The sequence below is a fragment of the Physeter macrocephalus genome, chromosome 15, assembly GCF_002837175.3.
Source record: "Physeter macrocephalus isolate SW-GA chromosome 15, ASM283717v5, whole genome shotgun sequence".
Classification (NCBI taxonomy): Eukaryota; Metazoa; Chordata; class Mammalia; order Artiodactyla; family Physeteridae; genus Physeter; species Physeter macrocephalus.
In genome coordinates this window covers 64,772,736-64,790,696 of record NC_041228.1, presented here as the reverse complement: position 1 = coordinate 64,790,696, position 17,961 = coordinate 64,772,736, and the positions used below count along the sequence as shown (strand labels likewise).

General features: G+C 37.2%; 1 protein-coding gene across 16 annotated transcripts in view; it reads right to left on the bottom strand.

Moving 5' to 3' along the window:
- EYA1 (EYA transcriptional coactivator and phosphatase 1) overlaps positions 1-17,961 on the bottom strand; it is a 344,098-nt gene that overhangs the window by 145,811 nt on the left and 180,326 nt on the right. For 9 of the 16 annotated variants that reach the window (XM_055091186.1, XM_055091189.1, XM_055091178.1 and 6 more), the window contains one exon: positions 17,282-17,400. The exons of 3 other annotated variants lie outside the window; for them this stretch is intronic. In XM_055091186.1, the coding sequence (XP_054947161.1) occupies positions 17,282-17,400 (119 nt within the window). Of the gene's footprint in view, positions 1-7,515; positions 7,538-7,930; positions 7,982-9,073; positions 9,192-17,281; positions 17,401-17,961 lie in introns of those variants that run through there. 4 more of the 16 variants (XM_028500561.2, XM_028500560.2, XM_028500559.2 and 1 more) reach the window with 4 other exon arrangements.

The following is a 17,961-nucleotide window of genomic DNA, read 5'->3' as shown; positions in this document are numbered from 1 at the left end:
CTAGGTCCATCCACTTCCTACTATATATATAAAATAGATAAACAACAAGGCCCTACTGTATACCACAAGGTACTATATTCAATATCCTGTAATAAACCATAAGGGAAAAGGATATGACAAAAAATACATATATATGTATAACTGAATCACTTTTCTGTACAGCAGAAACTAACACAATATTGTAAATCCACTATATTTCAATTTTAAAAAATGGTCAGGAGAACTAGACATTTTTCCAAAGAGGAAATGCAGATGACCAACAAGCACATGAAAAGATGCTCAACATGGCTAATCATCAGGGAAATGCAAGTCAAAACCACAATGAGATATCACCTCACACCTGTCAGAATGGCTATCATCGAAAAGAACACAAATAACAAACGTTGGAGAAGATGTAGAGAAAAGGGAACCCTTGTAGACTGCTGGTGGGAATATAAATTGGTGCAGCCACTGTGGAAAACAGTATGGAGGTTTCTCAAAAAACTAAAAATAGAACTACCATATGATCCAGCAATTCCACTCCTGGGTATGTACCCGAAAAAAAACGAAAACACTAATTTGAAAAGATCATGCACACCAATGTTCACAGCAGCATTATTTATAATTGCCAAGATATGGAAGTAACCCAAGAGTCCATCAATGGATGAATGGATAAAGAAGATGTGATATGTATATATATATACAATAGAATGTTACTCAGTTGTAAAAAAGGATAAAATTTTGCCATTTGCAGCAACATGGATGGACTTGGAGGACATTATGCTAAGTGAAATAAGTTGGGGAAAGACAAATACTATATCACTTATATATGGAATCTAAAAAATACAACAAACTAATGAATATATCAAAAAAGAAGCAGACTTACAGATATAGAGAACAAACTAGTGGGTACCATTGGGGAGGGGGGAGGGGCAATATAGGAGTGGGTAAGTGGGAGATACAAACAACTGGGTATAAGATAGGCTCAAGGATGTATTGTGCAACATAAGGAATATAGCCAATATTCTGGAATAACTGTAAATGGAAAGTAACCTTTAAAAATTGTATTAAAATTAAAAAAAAAAAAAAAGAAAGAAAACATATACCTCAGTCATTACAATCTTTCTGAAGAAACATGCTAGTGGGAGGATGGTGAACATGGCAATTGTGATAGAGGATTCCAGGAGAAAATGTGGGCATTTCTCTCCAGCATTGCTTAGCGGCCCATGCAAAAGAGAACCCTGTCTTTGTTCACCATAAATTTAACTGGAGACAGAGCTATCAGATCATTGGAGCTTGGGGACTTTAGCTATAAAGATCATCCAACGAACCCATCATACCATGATTCCTTGCTCATCCAGCAACTTCTCATTATAATCTGAATGTTGCAGTCACATAATCTCCAGGAAGATGATAGGCTGATCAGAGGAGATAAGTACCCAGTCCATTTGATTAGTTATATTTCTCACTATAAATTAAGAGGGCAGTTAAAGCACGTTCTCCCCCAGAGGACAGCTGTGCCTGATGGACTGGGAGCCGGCCTCTGTGTTAAGAATTTGCCCAGGATTGCAGCAAAGGCACCAGCCTGGGTAAGCCGTAGATCCTCCCCAGGTAGTATCTCAGCTCACCTCATAACTTTTCTTCTAACTGTGACAGTACAGCTTGCCTTTGCTTGACACACGCTTGGTCCTCCTCTCTATTTTGTTTCCTACTTCAATGCTCCAGGACTTCACAAACCCCGTTCACTACCCCTCTACTACTCTTTATGATTCCTTTCTCTCTTCTATTTCAATGAGATTTACTTTCATTCCACTTTGGTAATTAAATACTTCAGCTACACCACTTCCTAGAACCGCACTGCCTCTAAAAAACACCACCTTTTACCTTTTTCATTCGCTCACTTCTGCTGGACTAGCTCTTAATGCTCCTCAGAATATCCCGTCTTTCTAAACCCCTATCCATTCTCCCACTCCAACCACACCAGCCCAGTCTGGAACCCAGAACTCCCACCTTAGAATCCCATGTGTCACCTCATTTTTCCAAGCATCTTTTTTGCCAAGCTCCATTCTCGGGATTGGCAATCTCTTGCTGTCCGCTCTTCGGCTCTGTTCTGGCTGGTTGAGCGTAGGAGAGGAGACCACAATTCAGCCGCTAACTGAATCCCCTAAAATGTATGCTTTCTGTATTCTTTTGAGTCATCCTGTTGCTCGACAATCCCACCTTTCCATTTCTTCTGCCTGAAAGTTTCCATCAAGTCTTTTCTACTTTACTCAAAACTCCAAACCGCACCTTATTCCCCATCCTCTTTAGCACATGTCCTCACCAACTATTTTATAAAGAATGTAGAAGCTGCAGTAAATCTTTCAATGACCTTTCTGCAACATTGCCCATTTTCCCACTGATGAACCTCAATAGAGGTTTTCCTTCCTCTAGCAGGGTTTAAATTTACACCTTTATTCTTGCGCCACGTCCATACCTTCTTTGCAACAATGCTCCAATATTTGATTGTTAGGTCTCAATCATTCCATCTCGAGGGACTACTTCCTTCTACTTCCCCTAATTTTAAAAACAGGCAGCAGCACTATTTACAATAGCCAGGACACGGAAGCAAACTAAATGTTCATCAACAAAGGAATGGATAAAGTAGATGTGGGATATATATACAACGGAATATAACTCAGCCATAAAAAAAAGAACAAAATAATGCCATTTGCAGCAACATGGATGGACCTAGAGATTGTCATACTGAGTGAAGTAAGTCAGAAAGAGAAAGACAAATATCATATGATATTGCTTATATGTGGAGTCTAAAAAAAAGGGTAAAAATGAACTTATTTACAAACCAGAAATTGAGTCACAGATGTAGAAAACAAACTTATGGTTACCAGGGGGAAAGAGGGGAGAGGAATAAATTAAGGCATTGAGATTGACATATATATGAAAAAAAAAAAAAGATAACTAATAAGGACCTACTACATATAGCACAGGGAACTCTACTCAATATTCTGTAATGACCTACACAGGAAAAGAATCTTAAAAAGAGTGGATATATGTATATGTATAACTGATTCACTTTGCTGTACACCTGAAACTAACACAACATTGTAAATCAACTATACTCCAAAATTTTTTTTTAAATCCAATAAATAAATAAGGCAGGTCTGCCCTGATTTTAAAAAAACTTCTCTCAAGCATGATCTACTTCTCTCCCTTCTTGCATCACTAAGTTTTCTGACAATTTGCCTTCAAATCCTTAATATCTACTCTCTCTTTAATCCTCTGTATCATCCCTTTATGGCTACTATTTTACTAAAAGGATTTTCCTAATTGCCCGATGCAAACTTTCTCCATCCTGATTTTCCTTAATTCTTCTGTGGAGTGGGCCTTCCTCTGACACTTTTCTCATCATTAACCAACGCAACACAGCAGTGTTTCCCTTTTTTAACGTGTATATGTCTTTTTCTCTGGATTGTCTTCCTTTGCCTACTCTGTGGTTCTATAATTCTACCTCCTCATCTATCTAAATTGTCCCTCACAGTCATGTCTTTCCACAATTAAAAAAAAATCTCTTTCATGTTGACAACTCTCAAATCTCTATCCACATGCACAACTTTTTCACGGGGACCAATCCTCACATCCCAATTATGCAAGGCCCTTGCCTGGATCAAGGTCAAATCAACCTGCTCAGAAGCAAACTCCTCATCCTATCCCTTTGTAATGGTCATGCCACCTAGACTGAGAGTTTCCTTTTCACCCTGATTCCTCACAGCAACTCTTTCCTCACACTCCATTGCCAAGTCTATCATTTCTACCATTCTAATCTTTACAACCATTTTCCCCCCTAATTTCACAGCCACTAACCTAATTACCTTATACCTCTTCTCTTGGAAAAGCTGACCAATTTGCTTTTCAGTCTCTACTCTATTTTGGGCAGAGATACTTATCTTTCCTTAGCCGAGATTTGAGCGAGTCACTCCTGGCTCTGAGGTCTAAGAGCAGGCTCTCCATTTTCTCCCAAATTAAGTTACCATTCCTTTATCATATTCATAAGGCCCTCTATACTCTAAGACCAAGCTTTTTATACTTTTATTTTTTCCTTTCCTTGCCAGTTCTTCCATACACATTTTACATTTGTATAACGAATGGTAACTTACAAGAATATAAGAATATTACAAAATATAAGGTCACACCTAATTGTCCTAACTTTCCTATGTGACACTTATCTCCCTTTTACAGACAAAGAACCACATGTCCATATATAGAGTCAACATTTAAACCAAACTGGTCTACTGAATGTTTAATGCTTCCTCAAATCCACAGTATGGCTAGTGCCTTTCCTTCTGACATTAAATGTTCTACAAATTCCCGTCAACCAATGTCCCACCTGCTGTGTGAAGTCTTGCCTGGTCTGCTACTCAGGGGTGAGTCTTCTCTTCCTTGAGCTTGTACCTCATTTAGAACACATATCCTACTCAACCTCATTTTACATTTCACAGTCTTATCTGTTTGAATATACTATAAATTTCTTCATGATAGGAACTCCAGCTTTTTATATCTCTACAGAACAGAGCACCATGCTTGACACATAGTTGGAACACAATATTCATTGAGGGAATGGATGAAGGTAAAAATGTACAACTGACTTTAAAAAACAGATTACAACTGACTTCATACCACTAGGCATATTGCATAAGGCAATTAAACACACTGTGTATGATCAAACAGAAGATTACATTTTATTCTTCCCAAATTATCACTCTGTCAATGTATGTGCAGGTTCTTGTAAAGCCTCTTACTTACAGGACACATGCCCCTCATGTTATTTTGAGCAAAGTACCCTTTGGAGAAGATACATTCGCATAAAGGAATATCAATCATTGGAATTTTTGTATGTTTAGAGAGAACCCTTCCTGAATCAGTAAAAAGAGAGGTAAATAAGTCACAAAGATTTAATTATAATTTGTGGGGCATGATCAGCCCAAGACAAATGTTAGATATTGCTGTAAGTAAGCCTTAAAAAGCCCTTTAAAGAGATACAATTATGCTGTACAGATGACAAATAACCTACAAAAGTATAACCATCATAATATTAAGTTATAGGTCGGATTCAATGATAGTATCACTCACAGATTTAATGACTGCTCAAATCATGAGGCCAAAGTGGAAATGTATGTTTTTAAAAAATGTGTCAAATGACTCAAAAAGTGGCATCAAGGGACACCAAATGCATATGTAAACAGAAAAAAATTATTACATGAAATATGAAAGTGCAAGATAGCAATATTCCCAAATTTATATATTTTATATGTCTTATTTTAGACATATAATTGAATTAATAAATTAAAGATTACAAGCAGCCATTCAACTCTTTCTTCTTTATCTAAAAGTGTATATATCTACCTTTGGTTAATACCCATTTGGAAAACGAGGTATCATAATCTGGAATATGATTATTATTCCTCTAAAACTTTAAAGTCATCCTCTTTTTCTTAAAAGAGAGTAGAAAAATATTAACTCTACAAATTAGCAATACAAACTTATGAAAACCAAATCAACATACATAGACTAAACTTGAACTTAAGGGTATACATAGCCAACAAGAAATGTTATTCAGTTTCAAAACTCATTATTCACAGGCAGTATAGCATATTGGAGTAGCACTGTGCAATGATTTATGTCGAGGTCTGGACTAGTTGACTTTTTTTGGTAAAAGAAATGATACTTGGTAAGTGACGGCTGCTCCATTAAAATGTCTCCTGCGATTTCACTTTTTTTTTTTTTTTTTTGGCAATTCTCATTCTTGCCGCACAAGCTCAGGTTTCTAACACACGAAATCTGGGCAGATCAGATAAGCCTCCATTTTGCTGCACATCTCTCCCTCAATCCAATCTATCCTTGAAATTGCTGCCAGATTCATACCTAAAACACTTGCACCGTATCAATCCCTCACTCAAAATATTCAGTGGCTTCTCTACTGGCTCCAGGATAAAGTCCAAATTCCTTAGCCTAGTATTCAGGGTCCTCCACCTCCTAGTTTGGCTCTAGAAGATCCTTCCAACCTTATCTACTATCAGTTCCTCTTCAGCTCAACTGGTCTCCTCCCAGTCTCCCAAACGATCCTACCTCTGTTCGTATTGGTCCCTCATTTAGAATGCATTCCATCCCTTCTCAACCTATTCAAATTCTACCCATTTCCCAAACACTCAGCTCAGATTCCATCTCCTTCTTGAAGCCTGGCCAGACCTCAGCAAGCTGAAGAGCTCTTTTCTCTGAACTCTGAGAGCACTTTTGTTTGGATCAGTGGCTTCTAACCTTCTTGAGAATGAAGCCCTCTTTCTAACACCAAAATATTTCAGAACCCAAATGATAGCCTATTTTTAATCTGTTGATTGAGAAAGTACCTGATGACAAAAACCTACCGTGAATTTTCAGACAAGAAAATTTATATTTTCATAAACGTAACAGAACGTCCATATGTGAAAAAGAGTTAAAGATGTATGCGACCTATTAATTTCCTCATCCTTCCGACAGAGCTCTTTGCACGGAATTTGCTGACTTTCAGTACTAGCTCTGCAACTCCTGGGGGTCTCTAAGCCACAGACCGGAAATCTCTGCCTTCATAATTTAATTGACACATGACCTTTCAGTTTTTGCCCAATTTTTTAAAAAGTCTTATCTCCCCCAACCAGACTGTGAGCTTTTAAAGGCAGAGGTAGTGTCATACTTCATTGTATACGTGCTAGAATCTGGCAGAGTGCTTTGTACACAGTGAAAACTAAATAAATGTTTCCTTCCTAGGACACTTGAAGTATCTGAGGTTCACTTTTTTCACCAATATTTTATTACAAACATTTTCATACATACTGAAAAGTTGAAAGAATTATACAGCGAACAGCCAGAAACCTGCCACCAGGATTTCACCATTAACATTCTAATCTATTTACTTTTCCACATCTATTCCTCATAAAACCATCTTATTCTACACTCATTAAAAATAAGCTGCAGACATAATATAGTTCCCCAAAACGCTTCAGCACTCATATCATTAGAGTTCGTATTTGTTTATGGTCCTTTTCTCTTTTAAGTAAAATATATATAATGAAACACACAAATCTTAAAAGTGCCATTTGATGACATTTAACAGATACCTACGTTTAGATGCCAAAGTGGGATCTAAACATTTTTAGTGTGTTATAAGAACGGAAACATGGCACAACGGTCTGAAAAGGTTGTTCCTATTTTAAGAATTGAGTTAGCAATATAAGAGTCTCAATTTATGGCACAGGCAATATTTACATAGAATTTTCATGTGGAAGAGTAGTCACTTTAAAAATAGCTTATATATATTGAGGATTTACCACATGCCAGGCATTGTGCTAAGCACTTTATAAGCAACAGCTTATTTGCTTCTCGTGGCAACATGAGATATTTATTATAATTGTCACATTTGGAAGATGAGGAAACTGCAGCTTAAAGATGTTTAAAAACTAGCCTAAGGTCACACAATTAGGTTTCAAATTTCTTTGATTACCATACCTTTTATGAAACCACTGAAAAATCAAACGTTGTCCAATTAGGGTTTTATCATCCTTAATCATTCCTCTGACGGAGATCTGAACAATCAGTGAAGGGCACAGCAATAGGAAGGTCCCAGAAGAGCAGGGCATTGCACAAAAGTATATCACTGTATGTTGCAAATTAGCGGATGGTAAAATAAACTAGTGTATGAAGATTGGAAGCAGATGAGCTGGCTTGGGTTCATAACCTCAATCATATCAATCTGGAAAAATGGTTTACTTGCCTAAAATGTAATCAACCTACCAGATTTACATCTCAGATCATACCTTTTCCCACTCTTCACCGAATCACAGGAGCACCCAGACCTAAATCCTACCCTCACTCTGTATTAATTGAGAAAGTACTTATTGAGTACCACAGGTACTCAGAGTACCTGCAAAGGCTGTTAAGAGATGTGCAGATCTCACAAGGGAAGGAAACATCTTCTCTTTCCATGGAAACACTGCAGTAGCCAGCCAGTATGCAGTAGCCATATGTTTGCTTAAAAAAATATAACATTATTCTTTAATAATAGCTGCTATTCTTTGAGCATGTAGTATGACAGTGACTGTGCTTAGCATTTTAGGTCTGTCCCTGCCTTTAAAGAACCTTGAGCCTCTACTAGGTGAAATACACCCGGTGAAAAAGGCGCAACCCCCATTTTACAGTGGGGAAAGCAGAGGCTCAGAGATCATATACGATAATAACAATAACAACAAAAACAGCCAATGGATATTAAGTATTTCCTAGGAGTCAGACTGTTGTAAGTGCTTTACCCATTCATTTAACTATCTTCACACCCCTACAGGTCAGTACTATTATTCTCTTCATTTTACAGACCAGGAAGCAGAGATAAAGGGCATCACACTTGCTAACTGGTAAGGGGCAGGGCTAGTATCCTGGCTTCCGAGCCTTCTCCCAACCCCCTGGCTCTGGTGTCTCTCAAAACCCACATGTCAGTTACATTGTTAGTAAATAGCTAAACTGATAGTTTTTAAGCCCAGGTTAGTCTGATTGCAAAATCCACCCTCTCACGATCATGCAATACTGCTCTGATATATTTTTAATAATATCCATTCTCTGCTTTCCTTAAGGCAAGTATCAGATAGAAATTTGTGCTGAAAGAAATAAAACTATATAAATAAGTACATGATTTTAGATAAAAATGCCCTCATAACTTCTCACCTGGAGTCTTTTCTCCCCACCTACCACCTGTTGAATAGAGTTTCAAAGTACTACCTAAGTGTATTTCCAAGACGCAGACTCTATCACATCACTCTCCTGTTTGCAAGCCTTCAGGTCACCCAGTTCCTTCAGGATTGAATCCAAACTCCTGAACCTGGTACATAAGGCCATTCGTCATCTGTCTGCCATGTCTCTCCCCACCCCCACCCCCACCACACACAGCCCCCGGGATTAGGGATGGCTTTGCTACAGCTGAATAATCCATGGCCTCCCTTTCTGCCTTGGCATCCAGTGGTTTTCTACCTCTCCTTCAAGATTCAGTTTAAGCATTACCAGTGTGCAGAAACCATACCTATAGATCACCTCAGTCATGATTAGGCGTCCCTCCTCCTCTGGTGAATACAGCCCTGAGCATCAAGTACGGTGGTCATCTGATTATTCGTCTGCAAATCACAGTAGACCATGAACTTCTGCTTGGCAAGAAGGGTATTTGGTAAATTTCTAGACACAATCACTTAATAACTCTCTTTTGAATTAACAAGGAAATAGTGGATATATAGTACGATATATATTCTTATATGATATGTATATTCTTTTCACTGCAGTGTGTATACATCCTTGCTCCTGAAATTTTTCCCCACCTTAAAAATGTTGACCTCCACTCATGACTCCTTACCACCTATGTAAGGGTACTAAACCTAAGTGTGCTAACTGCTTGATCTTCTTGGACTATGTGAAAGTTAATTCATCGTTGCTAAATAATACTGAGTCCAAGTTGAAGTTTCCATTTATAAAACAGTTAATTAGTACCTATCAAATGCAAGTCAGTTAATATGGAGCAAATTCAAACTCAGCAGCAATGTTGACTGTGGATGTTCTCTGGGTGGATGGCCTATGGCTACTGTAGGAATTGGTCTGTGCAATGATCATTTTCAAAAATTTGCAAAGTGGGCTTTAGCTACTTATTGAATCTGTTAATGCTTTGTAAATAAAATTAGTGAGCCTTCTCTTGGAATCATTCACCTGCACATTATTTACTTAGTAAAATGCAATAACAAATATCTGTTGACTGTTTAAATCAGTGCCAAGCCTTCTGCCAGCTGCTAAGGACACGATAGTGAACAGACTTATCCCTGCCTTAGGGACCCTTGAGCCTCTACTAGGTGAAATACACATATAAATGGAAGCTGTAGTTCCTTCAACGGGTAATAATCTTAAATAAAGTAACATAAAAACTTCTTAAGGCAGGTTAAGTATTTCAGTAAGTGCTAAGTTTTTAGGCTATTAGGAAGTCCTTTTTTTCTGAGTAAAGGATGCAGGCTTTAAAATTAGCCTGACATGCCTTTGAATCTCTTTTCCAACACAGATAAATATGCTGTGGAAGCATAGAGTAATCACTTACTTAACTCTTTAAAATGAGATGCAGAAAAGCTACCCTAACTTTTTTTAGGATAAAATAAAATAAGGTAGGTGGAGGGGGGAAATATTTTAGATTTTGATTTAGATTAATTTTATGAAAGAAAAAATGTCTCTGTTGTATATTACAGGGAGCACTTTAAAATACGTCCTTGGAATGTGTTTGGTAGAGTTCACCCATCCTTTTCAGTGTAAAGGGATATTGGAGGCATGAAATAGAACTGAAAAACCTGCCAAACCAGCCAACTACCTTGTACATAATCATAGTAAGCTTTTAGTTATAAACTACTTGGGCGTCCTAAAGCTTAATGTAAATCCTTGATTAGCGTCTCAAAATTTATGTTCTCTTTTAGTAAAGGCAATACTGAGCAGTCTTTGAGGATGGCTATGTGACAGATGACGACTTTTTCCTACCCAACGTGAAAAGGGAAAAATAGAAAATTTGCAATTATGTATATATTCTTTCTATTGCATTGTAAGTTTGGAGGCAAAAAGAAGAGAAGGAATTATCCTTGGACCTTATTCCAAGTAAGCAAGGTGAGAACAAGCGCGCACGCGTGTGCGCACACACACACATATACACACCACTTTTATCTATATACTGCTCACCTCAAAACATCCTTGGGCATCCTAAGAAATTAGGAATTACTTAAATCGGGGAATTCATGACCAAAGGGATAAGGATTGGCCTAAGTACTGGCACTCACTGAAGGTTTGCACAGCCCTCTGGGGGAAACCAAAGTTTCTCCCAGAGATAGGATGTCCTTAGGAAGTTATACATATTTCTGCTCCAATGAAAGTTCTGGCCCAGCTAGGGGAGAGGTGCCCCAGAACTGTAATTCTCTGAACTATTAGATATTGGGAGTAGATGAAAACTGTCTACATCGAGTCATTAGTTTATCAAGAAGCCTGGCCCTACTAGAAACTCTGAGCCTAGTTTCAGGCAGTATTAGAGTTCCTATTCTTACTACGAAAGATACAGTTAGCGATACATAATCGGCTAGAGTATGTCTGCCCACCTGCATGCCCTACACACGCCACCCCTTTATTCCTTCCACTTGACCTCTCCCACTCCCTGTCATTCTCTCTCCTCCTGTTCCTAGCATGTAGCACGCATGTTCCCAACTCACGGCTTTGGTAACTGCTCTTCCTATGGAGCCCCCAACAAATGCCATGTAAACTTCTTCTTTGAGTTTTGCTTGGTTACTATAACCTGGTTCTTAAAGTCAAGAGAAATGTGACCAAATTTATCAGCCACTCGAAAGTATTTTCTGAGGCCGAAAAGACTTACTCTGAGCAGTAGCAAAAGTGCAACCACTTTTAAGATTTCACAGTAATGCTGCTTCAATCCAAATGCGCATATGATAATGACTATGATAATGAAAAGCAGAGATGACTTCCCAACTCCGTTTGATCCCAGAGAGGCTTAACATAGATGGACGGTTGGTGGAATTATAATTAAGTCTCAAGCTTTGAAAATGAAAACAATAAGAGACCATCCCCTAGAAGTTAACCTATTGATGCAATATGCTATGTGCGCACGACACAAGGAAGAAATCTCACACACTCATGCACAAAAGAACTTAAAAACCAGAGTTTGACTGCCCCGGGGAGTTGTCCTTATTATGAAGTCCTTTTGTCATCAAAGCCTTTGCCACTGGTCCTTTTACAGCTCTGCTGTTTGCTAGAGAACAGCGTTCTCCAGTCATGAGGACAGTGGAGGTACCAATGTCTAGTACGAAGGTATTAGAAAAGGTACTGGCAGATGGTGGAATCAGGTATTCGCTCCCTAGAGTGATACAGTGATTTGAAAACCCAGGCTCTGGACTCGAACAGAACTTGATGCAAATACCAGGTCAGATACCAGGGGTACCAATTACAAATCATGTGTCTTTCAACTTGGCAAACTTAACTTTCCAAGACTCTGTTCTATTGTACATGAAACAATAATGGTACTCTAGGAGGGGCTGTTGTTTACGTATGGTCTAGAAATTCATAGAGCACTTAGTAAGTTCCTAGTGTGTCACAAGTTTTACTTATCATCCTCCCAGCAAGCCTGATGTAAGACCTGCTGTTATCCCCACCGTACAGATGAGGAGACTAAGCCACACAGAAGTTAACGTGCCTGAGCTCACACAGCCGCAAACGGAGCTGGGATTCAAACCCAGCGTCTCAACCACTATGTTGGCGACCTCAAAGGATTTTCTGAAGACTAATGAAATGAATCATAGAGAATGGTCAGCTTAGTGACTAATAATAAGTTATTCTTAAAAATTAGCTATTATTTTCATTAACTACCACAAGGCATGTGAAAATTATTCTCATACACTGTATACGCAAATATTAAATCTTAACAAATTATTTTTTTCATCCTTTCACAGCTTTTGCTAAAGAACAATTTAAAAGAGGCCAATTCTGTGGCTACAGACTCTAAAAATGTCACTTAGAAACTCCTTTACTCACAATGTCCCTTCATCTTCCAGAAACTAAATCATGTGCAGAATGTAAACAACAATAAAATTAGATTTACCGTTTTTTCTACTGACAACAGAAAATTGGACCACAAATATATAAATATAGCTTTTAAAATGTAGCCTCAAACCATAATGTTATACACATTCACTCCAGTTTACATATTTTTCATAAGTAAGAGTTCTTAAAAATACGCTAGTTGGATATAACTGTATTTTACGAAATTAAAATTACAGTGAGGAAAACAAATTCAAGATATTGACAATTTGTTTGCATTCTAAGCTTTGTAGAAAGGATAAAGCAACTTTCAAATAACTTCTGATAATAGAAATGTGTAAAATTGAATTAACCTATCAGCCTAAAATATGAAATACACAACTAAATCAGTCTTAAAATGCAGAAAATTTAGCCACCTAATCCAAGATTGCATCTCTTATCTGGGAAATCTGATATACCTATTCAAAATTACTACTTGAATTACCATCAGAATTCCTGAAACCCTATTTGTAGTGAAGATTCCAATTGCATCTGGTTTTATGTCACTTCAAGACAAATTCCTCTGCTTTAAGACAAGTTTAGCTTCTTCTCGAGTTTGCCTCTAAATTTACAATCAAGAAAACTCAGAATGAGAGCTTTTACTTACGCTCGCTCACACCTCTTTTTTGCCCTTCGCCACTCCTCACCCCCAGACAACCAAAAATAAACACTCACACTAGCAACATATGAACTGACCAATCTTATGCTCCCGTGGATTTAAGACAACCGGAAAAAAACAAAGATGGAAAGAATCACTGCTTTGCAAACAAGGCCTTAATTAGGTACGTAAATAAAAATCCTTTTACTGCTAGAGCCCTAGGTCCTTCTGAAGAAACGTTTCCCAACGACGTCTCACACTTACACAACACAAACGTCAACACGCAGCCTCTACCAAAGAGAGGCCGGAATGTATACCTACACATAGGAAATCCTGTCAGGTCCGACGCTCCTATTTATCTAATAGGAGTATCACCACCCAAGAGCTTATGTCTTAAAAATTATGCTTTAATAATCTAATAAGAAATTCCTCTTCCATTCTGTCCCAGAAGACGAAAAGACTAGAAGAAAACAGTTAAAAGAAAAGCCTCCACTGATGTTTCCATAACCATTCCATCAGTCTCTCCAGGTCAAGCTTTAATTGTTGAACAGTAATCTAAAATATTTATTAACTCATCTGGAAACATATCACTTCTAACAGTGCTTTTCTGAATGCAAGTCAAGCATTCATTTATGCCATTTTGTATTTTTGCCTCTTTATGTTTTCTAGTTCAACGATTTATAAACTGGGTGAAACCCACAGTTCACTGCAACAATAACAATTCACAGAGAGGTTGGAATATACAAATATGAAGAGTTGAAACTTTTGAAACCTGAAACATTCAAACAACGAATCTCACTAAAGAACATTTCAACTAGGAAGGAGAAAAGCACAATGTTTGAGGCTGTAGCTCAGTGTCTTTCTGTCTTTATCCCTTAGATGAACCATGAAAACAGGCACTAGCCTGTGAGGACAGAACCTACAAACACTGAGTCTTATGATAATTCGGCAGCCAATTTAAGAAGAAACTTAATATTCTCTGCCTCTCCACTCCATTCCCTTCTTGTTTGTTCTTCAGATGAAGTTATGGTTTTTGATACAGGAGATTTTCATGTTTTCTTAGCCTCATGATAGGAACAAGTGGTTGCAGGAAATAAAAAATGGCTCTGGTGAGAGAAGACAACCTATCTAAGTGGGTGAAGGGCCAACAACAATGTAAACTCACTGGAAGTTTTGTTGACCTAATTAAGGAGACTCATTGCAACTGGGCTGCAATAAAGTCACTTAAATATCCATCATGGCGGGGATAGCTAGAAATACTTGTTATGGACTTAGGGGAGGTGATTGATATTTTAAACACTCTTTGAAAAGTTAAGGGATTTCTTGTTTTTTTCATTCCTCTAATTCATTGGTAAATACTGCTGGTTTCAAAATAAATAAGATTGCAAAGAAGGAATAGGAAAATCTATAATGATTCTATCCCAGGAAAGCTTGTCAGCCACTGTGAATTCACTGATTTTTAAGCTGAACTCCTCTAGTGGTGACTGAGAGAAAAGACACAAATGCCTTATGCAACATGTAAGCAGCATGATAAATTGATTCACAAACTTAAAAATAACCCAGAACTTTCTGATATCGTTTGCATCCAAACAGACATGTAGCATAGATGGTGAAGAAAGTTTGGGTCCATGTTTTCAAACTGTACACTAAAGTAAAACTGATGCCCCAGTCGACTGACTAAAATTTCATGTATTCTTTGGATAATTTATACTGATATCTTCTCATTGCATTTTCTAACTACCATCACCTTTGCAAAGTATACCAGTGAAGAATGCCCGAAAACAGAGTGAGGTGAGTAACTGGGTACCTGTCTGAAATAGGTCTAAAAAAATCCATTTCTAAACCATAAGATAACTAAGAATTTTTTTGGTTTTTTTTTTTTTGGAGAAATAATTTCTAAGTATTTCCCAAATTGATGGGTCAGCAGATTACACAGTTATCTAAAACATTTTCTTACTTTGGATTTATTTTAGTTATGCAAAAATCTGATCAAGTACATATTACTGAATACAAACATGACATTAAGCTATGAAGTATAAATATTCAGAAATAGTATCATTTCACATGTCCTTAAAAAGCAAACCACGCATCACGCACACAAAGCCATCCAAGGGGGCAGTCTCCAACACATACTCTGTTTCAATATTGCCTGGTTCTTCTTTTGTAGGAGATGATTTGCCAGTAAAATGATAACAAAATGAAAACATCTTACCCCTATTTCATTTCTTCATATATAAGAAAATTAACTCATAATTTCATAATTACTCCTACCAATATGTATTGGTCTATTCTATAAATCAAAACAATTTAACATACTTAAAGCTTCTTTTTTTTTCAAGTTACTTTAAATGATTGTCTTATTTGGACTTCACAGTGATGAGAATGACTGTTACAGGTTTCCACCTCTGGTCCCCTGATGCTGCCCTCAGCGGCTGCCCTGCATGCGGACACTGGCATGGGGCCTACCGGTCCAGGGCCCTGCAGTGGTCTGTGTGTCTGTGCACACACCCGGTCCAGTCCACACTGCAGCAGCTGCCATGCTCACACCTGAAGCCAAATTCCAAAGGAGAGAAAAAAAGGACTGCTGGCTTTTATTTTATCTGCTCTATAAAGTCTTCCTAAACGCTAGAATGACTTTCCTATACATAACTGAAATTTCTTTTTGATTGCCTATCGAAATGGGCAGAAAAGAGTTTCACAGGTAAAGGAACCTTTTTCAGAGATTTTTTTTTGCTAGGTCAGCAAAGTTTCTACTTTTGACAGGGACCATTTTCCATAAATTAAGGTATTTACTCAAAAAGGAAAATACAGACTACTTACATGTAAAAACAATCACTGAGGCTGTAAAAGTTATCTCTTATCAGAAACACCTGATTTTATATTGTATCCATTACCAGAAATTTCATATCATTATCAGTTTCAAAAGGCTTCCCTCACACATACTGGAATATTGCACCAAACAATTTTATGGCATTTGGGGTTTTTTTGTTGTTGTTTTTAAGAACTATGATAAAAGATCATCATGGTGATTGAGAAATGATGGTTAAGGGTTTTATTTATGGATGGAATTCTAATGTAGATAATTCATCAAACTTCTAGTGGAACTTATGTTCTAAGTTCATCAAGGTCCTAAGGCTTAGTAAGGAATAAATAAGCAAAAATATCATCTGTGAAGAAGGAATATTTCAATAGGCTAAAGTAGAAATAAATACAATGCAATATGTAACATACCCTTCTATGAAGTTTTAAAAATATGTATAGTACTTAAATAAAAGTGCACGACAGCTAACGATACATACCTATAGCTTTACCTATATGTTTAGACTTAGGTATATATGGATTAAAGTAGGCATTCCTATTTACATAAAATTTACATAAATATTCATACGTATTAACTACACAAAAATCATTGTAACAGTACTATGTTTGAAGTATATACTTAATCTTTAAGAAAGTAAATGAATTTCATGTTATCTTCCAAGTAAGGTCGTATATTTGTAAACAAGTATTTTTTTACTTCTTTATATTTCAATGGTCAAAGCCACAAGAATATTAGGCACACAAATTATTTTATTGATATTTAGAGACAATCCAGTCTAATGTTGCCTTGAAACAAATTTGGTTATATTTAGTAACAAAGGGAAAGTAAAATAAAGGAAATAATCCAAATTTGCATGGTTCATAGAGCAAAACAATTGCAAATTGATACTGTGCTGTGGAGAATGATCAACAAGAAGAAAAAACACACTCAAAGCTTAAATATGTCATGCACACATACACATGTATACTATGGATACATATGCATCTATGTGAAATAAAACCAGTCTGCGTAATGTTATAATAACGTGGTAACATGCAGTCCCTAAGTAAGGGTGAATAAGTAAGGGTGAATACTGATTCATAAGTCAAATTACCTAAACAAGAAATAAAACAGTGGTTTCATGGATTTGACAACTGAAATCGTAACCACCTAGTAACACAGTGTATACTGATGAAGAAACAAGGTGCAAAGTAAACAGTGAGAAGGCAGACACTCACCTTCGGTGCCATTGGGAGTCATGGAATTACTATTTATATGAGAGTTATCGAGTTTGGGGGATTCACTACTACCACTCAGACGGCTATGCGGGCTGGTTAGATCCTGCATTTCCATAGACCTAAAGACAAGAAGCCTTCCGTTTGACAGATGTACCAAATTCATAACCCCACTATTTAATGTGCTAACGACTTGACACCTTCTTTGAAACACATTCGCACAAAAGTCCCATTGTATCTATCTTCTTCGACTCAAAATAGTTCGTCTTACGTTATGAAAGGATGGCTGAAGTGAAAATGTAACGTGTCCTATTACAAGATGTCACTTGGCCTTACCTATTCAGCCAAACATTCATATAGAGTTTTTTTTTAATCTTTTTCTCTCCTCCGATAGTTCATCAAGTCCCAAGATCTAATGAGACAATTCCATCTATTTTTATTATCAAAGAAAACAGACCATCATGCTTTTCTTTTTAGGTGGGAAAAAAACCCCCAAGGCATTATTTTTCTAAAAGACTTAAGTGTAAAATTGAAAAAAAAAAAATCACTTTTCTATGGAATCTCTTTCATCTAATAAATTAGCACTAGGTACTCCCTTATAATTTACCGCCCAATTGTAATTTAATGGGTCTCCAAACCAAATGCAACACTTGAAGCCTATAGTCCAGTGACAGGGAATGAGA